Source organism: Denticeps clupeoides, chromosome 3, assembly GCF_900700375.1.
Source record: "Denticeps clupeoides chromosome 3, fDenClu1.1, whole genome shotgun sequence".
Classification (NCBI taxonomy): Eukaryota; Metazoa; Chordata; class Actinopteri; order Clupeiformes; family Denticipitidae; genus Denticeps; species Denticeps clupeoides.
In genome coordinates, this window is record NC_041709.1 from 27455981 (window position 1) to 27471777 (window position 15797).

Sequence of the window (15797 nt, forward strand, 5' to 3'; positions counted from 1 at the left end):
CTGGGAATCTTCGGATAGTATCCGCAGTCCTGCATTACACCAGTGGACGAATGTCTTTGGCATCATATTCTGTCAGGTGCAGAAGTGTCTACAGTATAATTTCTAGAAGTTTCAGCTCTGGACCATTTCAGAAGATGAATGGTATTGCTTAACACGGCCATTTAACTTTTTTCAAATGTGCATGACAGGGTTTTAAAGCAGATCTTACTGGCTCCCTGTTGCAAAGAAAGGCTGTTACTTCATAGAGACATGCTCTTTAAAGTAGGGCTGCACGATATTGGGAAAATATGCGATATTGTTGAATTTTGGAATAATGATATTTCTTTCTAATGATCTAACATCTCCCTAGAGAAAGGCTTTTAAAATTTATTATTTTTGAATGATCATTACATATATAAATTTTTTTAAATAGCTAATAATAATAAACATGTAATATATATTCATCTGATCTAATTAAATCTAATTCAGGCTAAAAAGAAACAATATGTCAAGGAAGTTGCAAATATTTAGACTTCAAAACATTATGAATGACTTAAAACCCTCAGCTGATATTCTGATTTCTGGTTTGCTGTTACCATAGACACACACACACACACACACACACACACACACACACACACACACACACACACATATATATATATATATATATATATATATATTATTAAACAAAAATTAAATAAGAAAATACTATTAAACAAAGTGTACAGGCCTCAAATAAATTGGTATGTAGTGGAAACACTAACATATTGTCAACATTCACATAAATAAAAATTTATATTAACATGTAATTATTACATGGCCTGGTCTCGGTAATAGCATTATATCACCTACTTGGGAGGTGGGTATAAAGATTGGTCAAATTTGGACACACAAATGCTTGGCACATAAATTAATGCTGCGTCCGAAATCGCATAATACTTGAGTAGGTACTACATTTGAATGTAGAGCCGTTTGCCGCCATGTTTTGAATATGACGCCGCCTCTCCCGCTGCCTTATGTGAAGAGTCCATCGAATGCCTACTACAGAATTCGGCTGTAAGTAGTGGGTCATCCGGGTACATCCGGTCTACTGTTTTTCAAATACTATGAATTCACCGCTGGCACTTACTGTTATTCCAAAACCCTGATTAAGCCGATTTCTCCTTTCCTGACCTCACGGTCATAATAGTATATAGTAATTGGGACGCAGCATAAATTTCATTTATCGCAACTCTTTGCGATACAGATATCGCGTATACTATACTTTTTCGATATATCGTGCAGCCCTTCTTTAAAGCGCCATATGTACTTGCTTTGTGTATTTTAACAGTGGACAGCCTCGGCAGCTTCGGGCTTTAGGCACTTTGAAAATGCGTGACTGCAAGGCCCACATCCCAACATTGGGCTACAGCACTGTGTCTGAGCAATACCCGGCCAAACACTGAGGACCTCAGCAGCATCTTCAGCTTCAGAATATAATAAAGAAAAGAGGCTTTTGGGTTTTCCCAACCAAAGTGCAAGATAAGACCAAAATCACTTGTGCAGACAAACCAGCAATTTGTAGCGCTTGATGAAAGCATTTCCTTTAGATCCACAGTGTTTGTCGGGGTATAATGTTTGGATTGGATATGGGCTGGTATTCCACACCAGATTTCTGCAAAGTAAAATGAGTTCATGATTGTCCAGTAAGAGTTTAGATAAGGAATATTCCCATTGGCAATCATGAAATGTTCTAGTTAACACAGAAGCAGTGTAGTGTGAAATACCACTTTTTTTGGACCATAAAAATATTTTTATATATGTATATAAATAAAAAAACAACCAGACAAGCAGCTAGGTCAACTCAAAGTCTCGCAAGTCTCATATTTCATCTCGACTGCTTGAAGTGAGTCTACGAATACAGTGACACTGACACTACCCACGTCCAAGTCATTTTGTCCCCTCACTTTTAAAAGTATTAGCTTCGGACACATGCACTGCGACTTCACATTTAATAGTGCACCAGAAGGCATTGGCAATATGTCCCATTTCACACAAACCTTTAGCCAGGCCAGGCAGCTTTCAAGTTTAAAAGGTTGCACATATTTGTTGCACATAACAATCCCCCTCTCTGATATTTACTCACACCATTTGCAGCAGATCTTAGACTAAAAGAGCAATGTTTAGCAGATTTCAGACTGAAAAGCCTGGGCAAGTTCAATGAAGGCCTCCAGAAGATTGGACAAACTGAATTTCTTCAGTTCTTGTCATCTTTGGTTAATGATCCTTTCCAACTGTGACAGTACTTCATTTCTGCTTCACACACCTACAAAGCTTACATGCAAGATGGCTCTCCGATAGAAACGGCGCAGTAGCCACTTCAGTAGTCATGAAAGACCCACATCTCCCACATCCTGTTCCTCTACCCAGTCACCATCCTGAAAGAGTGCTCTGCCACCAGCCAATAGCTACAATAAACAGAGTGGTGTCCATTCATAGGCACAATGGGAATGGAAATTCAGACACAGCTTTTTTTTTTTTTTTTTTTTTTAGAAGGAAGGGCACCTGACAAACACATACTGTTTCAAATGCACTTGTGCTTATTCAAATACATACACACACAGCAGCTAGGGGAGCAGCTTTAGGAGAGAAGGTTAGATATTGCTACTGAGGGGCTGAAAAAAGAGTTTAACAGCTAAGCGTGTGTGTGGTACTCCACCAACCTTCTCTCCTCCCACTACCTGTACAACAGGTAGTGGTTGTACACGAAGGAGGTCCGCAGCCAGTGTGCATGTGAGTGCTCAAAACAGTGAAAAACCGTGAAGGGAGTGTCATATGGAGAAAGTGTGCAGGATTGGTCAGCTATATACGGGTGAGTGGGTTTCAAGTGGTTTTCTCCACCCCCTGGCTCTGACTTCCTGCACTGACCTCCAGGATCCTCTGCACAAACTCTTTGGTTCTTCCAGCCACCAGGGGACCTGATGGAAGGTGATTCAAAAGAAACTCAATTTCACCCCACACTGCAACACAAAAATTAGAACTTCAGGGAGAGTGGGGGCTTTTGGACACTCACTCACCGCTGGACTCTTTCATAATGTCCTCCAGTCTTTTTGTCATCCCTCTCTCATCCCCGTCTACAACATTGTTGCTCTCCACACGCTGCCGAATCACCTCCTTTATGCGCAGAAGTGCCCCCAACAGGTTATCTGTCAAACACAATGCCTGCCAATTACTAACTAAACAGACGCATAGTGATAGTGAAGTGATTGTCACTTGCGATACACAGCAGCACAGCATATGGTGCACACAGTGAAATTTGTCCTCTACATTTAACCAATCACCCTTGGTGAGCCGTGGGCAGCCATGACAGGCACACGGGGAGCAGTGTGTGGGAATGGTGCTTTACTCAGTGACACCTCAGTGGTACCTTGGCAGATCGGGATTCAAACCGGCAACCTTCTGATTACAGGGCCGCTAGGCCTCCACTGCCACTTTGTGGCATGATGTAATCATTAAAATTGTTATTTGTTGCATTAGAAACGGAATGAGAGTAGGCTGCACATTTAGAGGTGACATCAGGATGATGAGGTCAATAATGATGACTCAATAATCAATAACAAATCCTCTCAAAATCCAGCCACAATATCTATTTAAAGGTGCCATAAGCTGGTGTTTCTTGCTCTGAAGTCTCTTTCTGAAATTCAGCCTTGGTTAAGAATAACACTTTGATACAGTCCCACAATGAGATTTCTGTGTCTGTAGCTTTAAATGCTAATGAGGAGGAGAAAGGCTGGACGAGGAGGAGATCGGCTTATAGAAGTTAAGCAGGCATTCATGGAAATGACATTGTCATCAACACAAATCACAATGTTTGGAACAGACAGGAAGTCACGCCAGCATTTTCCCAAAATATAAATGAAGCCTCTTGTGACGACAAAAGGGGACAAATCTCAGATCTGGCTGTCTGAGACAGGCTAGTGGAACTTGCATTAATGTTAAATAATCTCACAAAGTGGGATTTTCATGTCATGGGAACATGTCTTTACTATACAGTAAGCCATTGTAATTAGCAGAAAAATTATTTATGTAGACAAACATTGAACATTGCAACATTTGGGGGTGATTAATACTGTAAAGACTGTGTGTAAAGTAGGATAGGTAAAAATATGGGACGATAAAACAAGTACTGCTCGCCTGGTCCCTCCATCACTAAAGGTAAAAGGAAAACATTCATCTAGACTCTTCTCCGTCTTAGCCCCTCGGTGGTGGAATGAACTTCCCCTCGAGGTCAGAACAGCTCAGTCACTCAGCACCTTTAAACGACAGTTCAAGACCTTCCTCTTTAAAGAATATTTAGATTAAATTGTAACTTTCTTGTTGTCGAACTTGTGTACAGAATCTACAACAGAGTGAATAAAAAGATGTATTCATAGTTGGGGTCCTAGTGAACCAGAATTGATCTCTTCATCGATGGTAACTTGAAAGCACGTTGTAAGTCGCTCTGGATAAGGGCATCTGCCAAATGCCATAAATGTAAATGTAAAACGGAACAGCGTTCTTAGTAATAGTTCTGTGCTAACTGGTATTAACCTGGCAGAAAGGAAGCCTGTTGCAATGTCCGCATGCAGAGTTGGGACAAGATTAGACACCCACAATCTGGCAGGGCTGCAACGAACTTGTACACCCACCACCACAAGCCCAATTTTCTGCCACAGCTTCTCACTCATGGGCGGATATTGGATGGCAGCCCTCCAAATGGAGGAGTCGATGATTCTGAGCTGCATTTTGTGGGCTTGGCCCCATTTAGGTGGGGTGGGGTCCAAAACAAAATGCAGGCCCCAAAACCAGAGCTGGATTGTGTAGGACAACTAACCGTATTCCTGGTTGAGACCCCACAGTTTGATCTTGTTGGCCTCATGCTGCGCTTTCTTCTTGAGGCGACATGCCCTGCACGTCAAGGAAATGCATAATGGTCATGAAGTGCTGCCATCACAATCAGCCACAACATTAAAATCAGAATTATTTTTCCTGAGCTAGGTTCTTGGAGACACATATCGGACCAGATGGGCTTGCAATCACTCCACACTTACATCAACCATCCTTGGATGCCCATGACCCTGCTGCATACCACAAACTCTTTTTTTACAATTTGTTAATCTTTTACCATGTTTTCCTCTCTCTCTCAGTCTCAATGTACCTGGATGCCAATTTATTCTTCTCTTTCCGAGAGCGAGCCCGGGCCACCACCGGTAGGTCATTGACAGGTCCCATGCCATCGATGGCAGAATTGAGCTTCTGCAGCTGCTCACCAATGTTGTGCAGCTTCTGTGGGTTTGGGGTCAGGTCACTGGCATCGGTTTTGCGAGCTTTGCGCCTGCCCTTTTTCCCTGTGGAAGCGTTGAAAAGAACAGAATTATGACATTGGATTACTTACGGTATAGCCTGATTTAAAAACAGCACACACAGACCCTCTCGGCGGTATAGGGTGCTTGGCAGGGTGCTGGAACTCCAGGACAGTGACCACCGCACTTCTCCTCCAGCATTCTTCTTGCTGCTAGAGTCACGGGTGTGCCGGTACTCCCAGAAGCACCGGCGTTTCTGGGGGCGCTCACCAGCGCACTGGTCCAGTTCTGCATCTGGGTTGTAAAGTAAGTAGCACATTCACATGCCTGTAAATAAGGATATTTGGTGTTCCGTACACATCAATTTGTAGAGGTGCATTCAGATTTTGGGATTTTGATGTGATGTAACTGCAGTGCAAGACAATCTGCATACGGGGTAGGCAAGTTTGTCATGCTGTACGAAGAAAAGCCTGTGCACAGTGGTGGAAAAATTACAACTTGTACACAAACGTGTTGACGCCCACTGCAATGTGTCCCAGCAACAATTCAGAATTAATCAATGACCCTGCATTTCAAGGAATAACTAAATTCACGTTTTGCAATGAGTGGCAAACTAACTGTGGAACAAGACTATTTGTTAATTATTTAAACAAGCGATGAGTGACAGGGATAGGGATCTCTGGGAAGGTATGGACACAAAGGCATGAGTCAAGAACACAAGGTTTTAAAGACACAAGACTTGAAACACGGACAAAAAAAGAAAAATGACAGAACACAGTATACATTTATATGAATTACAAAAGAGGTGCACAAGACAAGGCAAACATGAAATGCACTGTCTAATGAGCAGTCTTTATAAATTCTGAATTATCCTTCAGTAACTGCTGGAAGGTGAGCTTCATGAAAGAAAGATGATCACAAACGTGAAATTACGTGATTGTCATTGTGATACACAAAGAAACGTGTCCTCTGCTTTTAGCCCAACCCCCTTGGTGAGCAGTGGGAAGCCATGACAGACGCCGGGGGAGTAGTGTGTGTGGATGATGTCTTGGCGGCTTGGGATTTGAACCAGCAAACTTCTGATTACGGGGCCGCCTAGGCCACCACTGCCCCTACTAAAATGTATTTTTTTTGTTCAGTTGCACAAAACTAGTGAGTTAATTAATTTTTTTCTGAAAAAATGGCGACAACTTTCTGTTTGTGGCAAAACATTGTGGTTGGTAAATGGTGTTGGTGAATTCTATAGGCCACTCTCTTCCTCATTAGCATTTAATGGTACAGAATGGTACAGACACAGAAGTGGCTGTAATTCTGCACCAAGGTTGAATTTCGGAAAGAGACTTCAGATACAGTATTAGGGGACCAATAAGACCGATATAAAAGCAAAAAAAAAAGGGAATATAATTGAGCAGTATCACAGTTAGTTGGGTTAGTGGTCACTTTAAGGTTAAGGATTTCAGACATCAGAGACCCTGCATGGACGTGCAGGCTGGGACAGTGCAAGATGGATTTCAAATACCTCCATCCAAGCTGGCAAAGAACATTTAATTTAAACCTAAACTGAACCCATACTTAAGAAATAAAGCTTCCTCTCCAGACAAAATGTTGCTCAGAGACATTGTGTTGAAATGCTGTTGATTCACCGTTATCTGCTGCTTAATAAAATACTAATAAATCAGATTTTAAGAGAAGATATTTAAGCAGCCTCCAGTCATGCACTGAAGTGTGGTGCTTGTCCACTGCATTAGAGTCCCTGGATGCTGGTAGATCTATGATTCAACTATTATTTTAGTGTCAAAATAATAAAGAATATTAGAATTCTGACTGGTCAAAGACCATGTACCCATGAACAGAAACAGCAGGTTAAAGCGCAATGGTTTACACCCAGAACTGTGCATGCTGACATCTGTTTTCTACTGCCCTGACATATAGGCAAGTCACCATGTCACCGGCTGCTCCTACACACTGAGCTGGGAGTGATAACCTGTCCTGATGTGTCCGTAACTGGATGCAATCCTTGTGATTAGTTCGTTGTGATGCCAGCACTGATGGAATGACTTAATTTGTGCTAATCATCTTCAGCAAGACCTCGTAGTGCAATGGTAGCATGTCTGACTCCAAATCAGAAGGTTGCGTGTTCGAATCACATTATGGGGCAGTGGTGGCGCATAATGTTAAGGAAGTGGCCCTGTAATCAGAAGGTTGCCAGTTCGAATCCCGATCTGCCAAGGTGCCACTGAAGTGCCAATGAGAAAAGCACTGTCCCCACACACTGCTCCTCGGGCGCCTGTCATGGCTGCCCACTGCTCACTCAGGGTGATGGGTTAAATGCAGAGGACAAATTTCTCTGTGTGCACCATGTGCTGTGCTTCACTTCACTTCACTTTAATGTCTCTAGTTCACATTTGGGACAGAGTTGGGTAGCCCCCCGGTGGTCTGTGACTGCTACTTAAAATGTCACAGTCTAGAGTCCTATTAAAAACAAAAAGAGATCTCACCACATTCAGTTCCTGACGAGCTGGACAGTTCAGCCTCTGGTGTTGTATCTTCTGCTCCCTCTTCCTCCTCCTCTTCTTCCTGTGTGTCATCATTCTCTGATTTCTTGCACTCGTCCTTCCTCACCAGCAGAGTATTGTCCCCCTGCTCATTCTCCTCCTCCTTCTCAGTGTCGCTATCAGTAGGCCTCTCGGCCTGTAATGAGTAGTTATGTTCCTCGCTGCAGTGCTCCAAGGCCAAGGTCACTGGCTCGTTCAGCTCCACAACTTGGTAAACCTCCACCGTTTGGGCAGACACTCCACAGACCTCTCTACACACCTTGGCTGCGGCTTGTTCAGCCTCTTCGGACCCTCTGGGCTCCTTCCTTCCAATCTGCTTGTTGAAATGGGAGTTTTGTTCCAGCATCGGACTGCCAGCCCTGGCAGAAAGCAACGGTGAAAACTGCTCCTGTTTTTCCTCGTGGAGAAGGCCCCAGCGGCTCATGAGAACCGGCTCTTCATCCCCGACTGTTTCCCCCTGCAGGGCCAGCTTACTGCAGCGTGCCATCTCGTCTAACGCGGACACGTCCCAGCGCTCATGCTGCAGGTCCTCACCGAAGCCATCATCCACCAGGTCACTCAATAGTTCGAAAGGCCGCTTCCTCAGGGATTCTGGGGAGCCCAGCATCACAACCACACCCTAGTTTCAGGAAAAACATACCCAGTTAGTTTCCTGTTCAAGAAGTCTATTAAAAAGAAAGCTCTGATGTAACCTGATCATGGTCAGTCCTGCCCATGAGAGGAGATGCGGTGAGTGGGTATTGGCTCAGCAGGTACCGATGGGCACCATATGCCTCACCAAAAGCTGGTTCCATCTCATTCATACGTGGCTGAAAAAAAATGTACAAGCACAGGCACTATTTAAATATGCTGGTTATGATGACAAATCTTACATGTCAACAGTTTTTTTTAAATTTTTTTTTATATATTTTTTACCTTAAGACATAAGTCCAGTAAAAACATGAATGATTATTATACCTAAATTGCTCCACGAATTATGTTTAATTACATTCACTTACTATGCAAATAATATTATTTTTTAAAAATCAACCAAATAATTCAAATGCAGGCCCTCTTTCAGGCCTTCACGCATACAGAATGATTAAATATTATTACTACTTACAAACATTTAAAACTCCAAAAAGGTTCTGTGTCTTACTTAAGGTAAAGTGTACCAATCAGACCCAGATATTTTAGGAAATGGTGGCATTATATTCATGAATTAATTCATTATTGCTATTATGGCCACATTATTAAAAATACATAATAATAATAATACCAAAATGACATTTAAGAATACACAGCACACGGTGCACACAGTGAATTTATCCTCTGCATTTAACCAATCACCTTGAGTGAGTAGTGGGCAGCCATGACAGGCACGCGGGGAGCAGTGTGTGGGGGCGGTGCTTTGCTCAGTGGCACCTCAGTGGCATCTTGGCGGTGATATTATGATACATTTGAAACAACTGAAAGGAAGGCACTATTTACACGAAAAGTGCCCTCACCTGAGGCATGCCTGGGACAGAGACGTTGGTGAGGCGTCCCCGCCTCAGCTCTGTCCTGGTACGGGCGGTGGAAAGGAGGACAGGGTCTCCAGCAGTAACCTGGCACGAGGTGACGCCTCTCACATGACTGCGTCCAGCACCTTGCAGTAACAGAGCAAAATATAAAAGGTACTAAACACAGATGTGGAGAATGCATATTACTAGCAGGATAATTATTATCACGTTATTAGCATGATCGTTATTATTACTTAGAGACCCAAATGGTGTCTGACTGGAGAGAGCTAACCGTGTATTACCAGAAATCTGAACTTTTAGCAACTGGAAGCAGTAATAATAAAATAATATTCACAATATTCATAAATATCGCTACTAGAATATACTCAATTTTCTGAGTCGGGATACATTTTATGCAAATGAACATCTTCATCTCTTCAGAGATGAATTGCAGCTCCGTCCTCAGCACCCGTTACCGTCTCTGACAACAAAAGCAGTGTCCGTGGCGGCGTCCCGCGTGTCACCCGAGCGCCACGACCCTCAGAGAATAAATAAACGCAACGATATATGGGTCAGGCCGTCAGATCGACTAATCGCACACACGCCACCGGATGTGCATTATTAACCGTGAAATTGGGGAGAAGGCAGGACCGTCCGCGCGTGTTTGATAAAAAGCAGGAGGAGGCAGACAATGGCAGGAGGAAGTTGAAGGCTACTCTACCTCTCCTCCACCTGTGAGCCTCCAGCTGCCCCAGCCCGACGGCGGCGACGGTTCACGGACAAAGTTGCAGAAATGACGTGGCGGCGGAGTTTCTCCGGGGCCGCGAACACGCGAGCCAGAAGTTCACAAAGCGACCAAAGCCCAGATAAACTGGTTAGCGAGGTGCCGTCGGGCTGCCCTTCAAAACATTGCAAATATCTGCGCCGCTGCACGGGATGTCGCAGGATTACGGCGCAAAAAGCAGCGATGTTACAGCCCGAAAATGACAGGCGACAAATTATTTATCCTTTATAGAGGAAGTTAGTTTTAAACAGCTGGTATCGGACCGGTCCATTGCGAATTAAAGGGCCACGAATCCATCCAGGGGCCGGGTGACATTTTTATTGAGAAGAGTAAATCTTCATCATTTTAGATTAAACTTCGAACGTTTAAATAAGAACACCTTACGGTGTGATATGACATGGAGGTTTTGGCCGGTGATCGTGCGAGGTAGCCGAGGGCTCGACCGAACCCCCTTACCCCTGAGATGGTGTCGTCCGCATGACTCACAATTAAAAAAGAAGAAAAAAAAAACTTTCCTTTTCAGAGGAATGATAACACGTTAACTTTCGATACGTGTTCGCACGTGTTCGGATTTGGGGCGTTTTAAGGCCGGTTCCGGTGCGGTAAGAGTAAAATGGAAACTGTGTCAGCGGTAAACAGCGCTCTTGCAGGAGGGGGGCATTTGAGGTCACAGCGCCCGGTTCCACTGAAAAAGGATATGGCTGGGAACGACAGGCCGTGACGTCAGACGGGCGGGTCCACGTGACCTGAGTTTGAGGACACGGCGCAGAACGGCGGCGCAAATAGTAACGTCTTGAACAGAGGACGCGGGATATTACCATTACCATCACAACAGAACCAACGTAGCTACTTTATTAAAACTCTTCACGCATTCTATTCTGCAGCAAATGACTTCTTTGCTTAAGTTTGGCCGGTATTCAACAACAACATTTATTTCTTATATAGCCCAAAATCACATACAGTATGTCTCAATGGACTTTGACAGGCCCTACAGTTGACACCCCCCACACTTGACCCTTCTGCACACAAGGAAAAACTCCACAGTATTCATATCTTTCACGCATTGCCTCACATATCCTCTACATTTTTGCATAACACATTAATCCAAAAAAATTCTTCCATGGCACAGCATACCCAGAACCTACAATTAATGTAATGTTCAGCAAATTTGGAGTCTTAGGTAAGTGCGCCGTGGTGGCCTGATTGGAAAGTTACGTATCATTATTATTACTACTACTACTACTTAATAGGCTTTGCTAAGCAGGTAAATTTATGTTGGTTTGTTCTTTTCATATTACGATACATTAATACCAACTAGTTTAAAGAACCTCTTCCTCCTTTTTTGGTGCTACCTTGTATGGATGCCGCTCTTCGCATTTGCCTATGTTGCCTCCGTCATGGCCAGCCCTGGTTCTCATATTCAAGATCTTTTTCTGCACTGTGAGCTGTTCATCATAACCCTTTATAGTCTGGTCTTAAACCTTAAACTTATTGTGCTAAATACCTATGAATAGGGGTGTTAGAAAATATATATACAGCAAAATATCGCAATATTATACGTGGTGATATTGTATCAATACAGGGACATCAAATATCAATATTTTTGTATACAAATTTAGTCTACTGGGTGGTGCTGTCGAGCGTTTTCGCGAATCAGTGTGTGAATACAACATCCATTGCGCTGTAGAGCTGGGTAGAGTGAAAACATAAAACATGACAGAGCGATCACAGCATCTTGTATATCAGCTCAGTTTTACATTTTCAGCACTGTAGAATATCGCAATATCTACAGTATCATAATATATCATTATATTTTCGTATCATGAAAGGCGACCAGTGTGTGGGGACACTACCTTGATCAAGGGGTTGGAACCCGCAAATCTGATTATGAGTCCGCTGCCTTACGCTAGGCCACCACTAAGTATGCAGATCAATCCTTCATAAGTGTCACGACTACGGACTTACGGGGGAAGGAAGCGCAGAGGTTTGACATGTTGGGAAGGGGTTTTTATTACTACACAAACAATAAACACAAAGAAACAATGGCGCGGTGGCCGAAAAACAATTTAACTTAAATAAAGAACATAAACTAACCCGTAGGCGTGTGCCAGAACTCAAATTACAAACATACACACTGTTGCCAGATGAAGTTCATGAAAATGCCGGAGACCTGGAAGGGGCGGAAATATCCGGCATTTATGCGCCATCAGGATTGGCCACCGGTGTTGAGCACAGCTGCCGTCAATCCTGACAATAAGTAGAAGGTTTAGGAGCACACAACATCTCTGGATGATGTCAGTACAAACAAATTAATTTGAAAATGTTGATGTTAATCTAAAGTGGATTTAAATATGCAGCTTGTTTGACCTAGATAAAATTGCTGTAACATCAGTAAAGCCAGGCAACATCACCATAGACTCCTAGTTTATTCACAGAGACAACAAAACTACATAAAGCACAACATCTACAATGGGAGCTGGTCACATCCACCCACATCCATTCGCAGCTGGGATATTCCCATAGTGATAGGAACACAACCATTCATCATCCACTGAATATCACCCTCCGTTAGAAACATGGCTGAAGGTTTTATGATGAGCATCACAGGTTAAAGCAGGTTACATGATAACAACAAATGTTTGGTCTTTTCACAAAAACAGCTGTATATTGATATTTTTTGGCAAAGAGCTTGTGCTTCAGGGAGACGCTTGGATTTTCCACGTCTGAGAAGCTTCAACTGCGGACATACAGAGGAGAACATAAACGCTATTCACCAAGAGGGGTCAAAATAAGGGTTAGGCTACTGCAGTCTACACCAGTCATTGGGATCACCATGGAAACAAGGAGGAAAAAGATGGACACAGTGTGAGAGGGAGGGAGAGAAACAAAATGTGTTGATTTGAGACAAGATGAAATGTGAAGGAGGATATTAAAGTTTCATTAGTCATGGGACAAGGACTTCTGCATCTACACTCTTCATCACCACCACTGACAATTATGCTATTTAAAATTTACCATGTTTAAACAAAGAAATGCTATAAATTACCTAAAAAAAACATTAATATGCATTAAGTGCATTGTATATGCTATTACACGCAAAAATTTTATATCATACAACCTTTGTCCAAAGATATCATAGATGACTCAAGAGTAGAATAAAATTTCTAAAGGAACATCTGCTTATTTATTAGTCTTAAGAAGCACAGGAACTATACCCCCCAATTTCAGCAATTCAATAATCCCATGTCCTGATTGAGTTTATAAATAAATAAATAAACATGTAGCCAGACCAAAATTTCCAAATATGGTGTATCCAATATCTGAGGAGGATATCTCTATTATTTATTTTTCACAAAACATAAAAGCACAACATATAACAAACAATTTTACTACATTATATATTTTACACCAGCAATCAGGAGAATCAGGGAGTGCATTTTGGAGTTAAGTTCAGTTCCTTCAGATACAATTCATTAAAAAAAAAAAAAAACACCATGTCTGGAAATGGGGATGTCACTCTGTAAGCACAGATAATAAAAGATTTGTTACCTCATTACATTTTAAATATAAATCATGGTGATAATGGTGATGTTACCTCAGTCTACTCCCAAAAGTAGCGCAGGTACCAGATGGTTTCATTCTTTAGTTGTGGACCGAAGAGAGGATTTGTCTGAGCAAGAATTGCGATCAGCCAGCTGTGAAGGAGGAAAAAAAAAAAAAAAAAAGACCAACATTTAATGACAAACATCTTCTCTCACACCTTGTCTGAAACAAATTGGATTTGCTCCAAGATTTTTCTGAATTAATTGATAAATAATATATTAAGAGGGCTATTCTGAAATTAAATATTTTACATATCATGACAAATGAATGTTGCTTTTCTTGTAAAGGGAGAAAATAAAAAGTTTCATTGTATTGCATATTGACCGCGTTGCTATTTGACGTAATGTGGCATGGAGCACTTACACAACACGAACTCTGCATGTTATAATTCTAACACAAAAATTTAGAGCGGCACTGTGTGTGACGTCACGAATCTCACACACACATGCACGCGTACAGAACAGCATTTGCTGTGATACTTACAACAGATAGCAGCAAACCGCGGTCAGTATCAAGCTTGTAATGATAACGCTGCAAACAAACAGAGACGCACAATCACCAAAACACATTTCCAGGTCAAATACGAAAAAAGGATCGAAACAATGTCCTTTATTCAAATGCCCCTGTCGCCGCCGAGGGGGATTAGGCCTGCCTGCCCGCCCGCCGGTATGCGCGCTACTGTCCAATCCGCTCGACAAATATTCGGAATAAAGCGACCCGACGCAGACGGCTGGAGGAATCCGATAATACACACGAAGACGTTCCGCTGCTTACCCTCGGTTTGGTCCTTTGGGCACAAAAATAGGTGCAACGATGCCAACCAAACCCCAGAGGGTGGTGAAGCAAATCATTGGCAAAGCAAGCGAATGGGCAACCATGGCCGCACCTTGATAATTTCCTGAAACCCAAAAACATACGTCTATATGTGTAAAGGATGCTATCTCGCGTTAGCGGTATATAACCCGCCTACTTACATTCGTGCCTTTACGATTGGCTGGACCATATTGTCCTCTGATTGGCAGGAATGCGCTGCCTCTGATACCCGGAAGTAGGGGATGTATTGCTGCGCAAAGAATGTGCGCGCACTTGTGCTGGGTAACGGTAAAAGGTTTTAAGAAATATGTTTTGTTTCTTTTTTTCGTTTTTAAATTGGCATCAAGATCTTCCGATATTTACAGTTTAAGTTAAGCATTCATCATAACCCAGACCATGAATATTTCATTTAAATAATAAGGTTTTTAGGTTATCTGCCTCGCTGATGCAGCATTTAGTAATAACTAACTCGCAAAAAACAAACAAACAAACACAAAAGGACCAGACATTATGATATAGACCTCTAAATTCTATCACACTCATACATGTGGGATGTGAGCGCCAGGGCCCTTGATGCGCCTGCTTGCTGCTGGGCTGAAGCTGAAAGGGGAGAGAGGCGGGCTGCTTCCAAATAAAGCACATTTAATTCATAATATAATCAGTCCAAGCTCATTATGTCACAATTTATTTTTTCCTGGGTTGTATGAAATATGTGCACTAAAGTGTCTATTAATTGACATTGTAAAGTGTAATAATAATAATAATAAAGTGTAGTGATTGTCACATGTGATACACAGCTGCACAGCACACGGTGCACACAGTGAAATTTCTCCTCTGCATTTAACCCATCACCCTGAGTGAGCAGTGGGCAGCCATGACAGGCGCCCGGGGAGCAGTGTGTGGGGACGGTGCTTTGCTCAGTGGCACCTTGACAGATCGGGATTCGAACCGGCAACCTTCTGATTACGGGGCCGCTTCCTTCACCGCTAGGCTACCACTGCCCCTTTGCGGTGATCCTTGGGTTGGAGAATGGGTGTTGATACTGGACTGCAAAATTAACACCAATGGAATATGGACCAGAAAAAGTCAAAGCCCTACATATGTTTATCTGGTTAAATTCAGTATGGTTTCAACAACAGGTTTTACAACAAAATATGTTAATGTACAATTCTTAATATCTTAATATGTTTTATGTAATAATAAGTTGAAGATGTGTCTCCAAATCCTGGAGCTTTTGGTGTGATGGCAGCATTTCAGA

The 15797-nt window shown here is 42.5% G+C and overlaps 2 protein-coding genes across 4 annotated transcripts; both read right to left on the reverse strand.

The window, feature by feature from the left end:
- Window positions 1–2490: 2490 nt before the first annotated feature.
- On the reverse strand, window positions 2491–10380 carry LOC114786101 (CREB3 regulatory factor-like). Its single transcript, XM_028972931.1, has 9 exons — window positions 10061–10380; window positions 9188–9485; window positions 8551–8667; window positions 7802–8477; window positions 5430–5597; window positions 5159–5348; window positions 4835–4908; window positions 3039–3167; window positions 2491–2939 (listed from the first exon to the last, which is right to left on the reverse strand). The coding sequence occupies exons 2-9, from the start codon at window positions 9209–9211 to the stop codon at window positions 2845–2847; spliced, it is 1473 nt and encodes a 490-aa protein (XP_028828764.1). The 5' UTR covers window positions 9212–9485; window positions 10061–10380; the 3' UTR covers window positions 2491–2844.
- A 2150-nt stretch (window positions 10381–12530) lies between these two features.
- On the reverse strand, window positions 12531–14802 carry atpv0e2 (ATPase H+ transporting V0 subunit e2). 3 transcript variants are annotated; one of them, XM_028973657.1, is made up of 5 exons: window positions 14701–14802; window positions 14501–14624; window positions 14210–14257; window positions 13719–13818; window positions 12531–13641 (listed from the first exon to the last, which is right to left on the reverse strand). In XM_028973657.1, the coding sequence occupies exons 2-4, from the start codon at window positions 14602–14604 to the stop codon at window positions 13725–13727; spliced, it is 246 nt and encodes an 81-aa protein (XP_028829490.1). In that variant the 5' UTR covers window positions 14605–14624; window positions 14701–14802; the 3' UTR covers window positions 12531–13641; window positions 13719–13724. The 3 variants fall into 3 exon arrangements, with proteins under 3 accessions (XP_028829490.1, XP_028829489.1, XP_028829488.1); XM_028973656.1 differs by lacking the exon at window positions 14701–14802 and having other exon boundaries at window positions 12531–12860; window positions 14501–14694; XM_028973655.1 differs by lacking the exon at window positions 14701–14802 and having other exon boundaries at window positions 14501–14694.
- Window positions 14803–15797: the final 995 nt, after the last annotated feature.

Excerpts from the sequence above, each read along its gene's own strand:
- LOC114786101 (XM_028972931.1), bottom strand. The coding sequence starts at position 9,211 with ATGGCTGCCCACTACTCACTCAAG. Across the intron at positions 5,349-5,429 it reads CACCCTATACCGCCGAGAGG|GGAAAAAGGGCAGGCGCAAA; the intron begins GTCTGTGTGTGC and ends ACGCTTCCACAG. Across the intron at positions 3,168-4,834 it reads GGGTCTCAACCAGGAATACG|ATAACCTGTTGGGGGCACTT; the intron begins GTTAGTTGTCCT and ends TGTGTTTGACAG.
- atpv0e2 (XM_028973657.1), bottom strand. The coding sequence starts at position 14,604 with ATGGTTGCCCATTCGCTTGCTTTGCCAATGATTTGCTTCACCACCCTC. Across the intron at positions 14,258-14,500 it reads CCCAAAGGACCAAACCGAGG|CGTTATCATTACAAGCTTGA; the intron begins GTAAGCAGCGGA and ends GTTTGTTTGCAG. Across the intron at positions 13,819-14,209 it reads GCGGTTTGCTGCTATCTGTT|CTGGCTGATCGCAATTCTTG; the intron begins GTAAGTATCACA and ends CCTCCTTCACAG.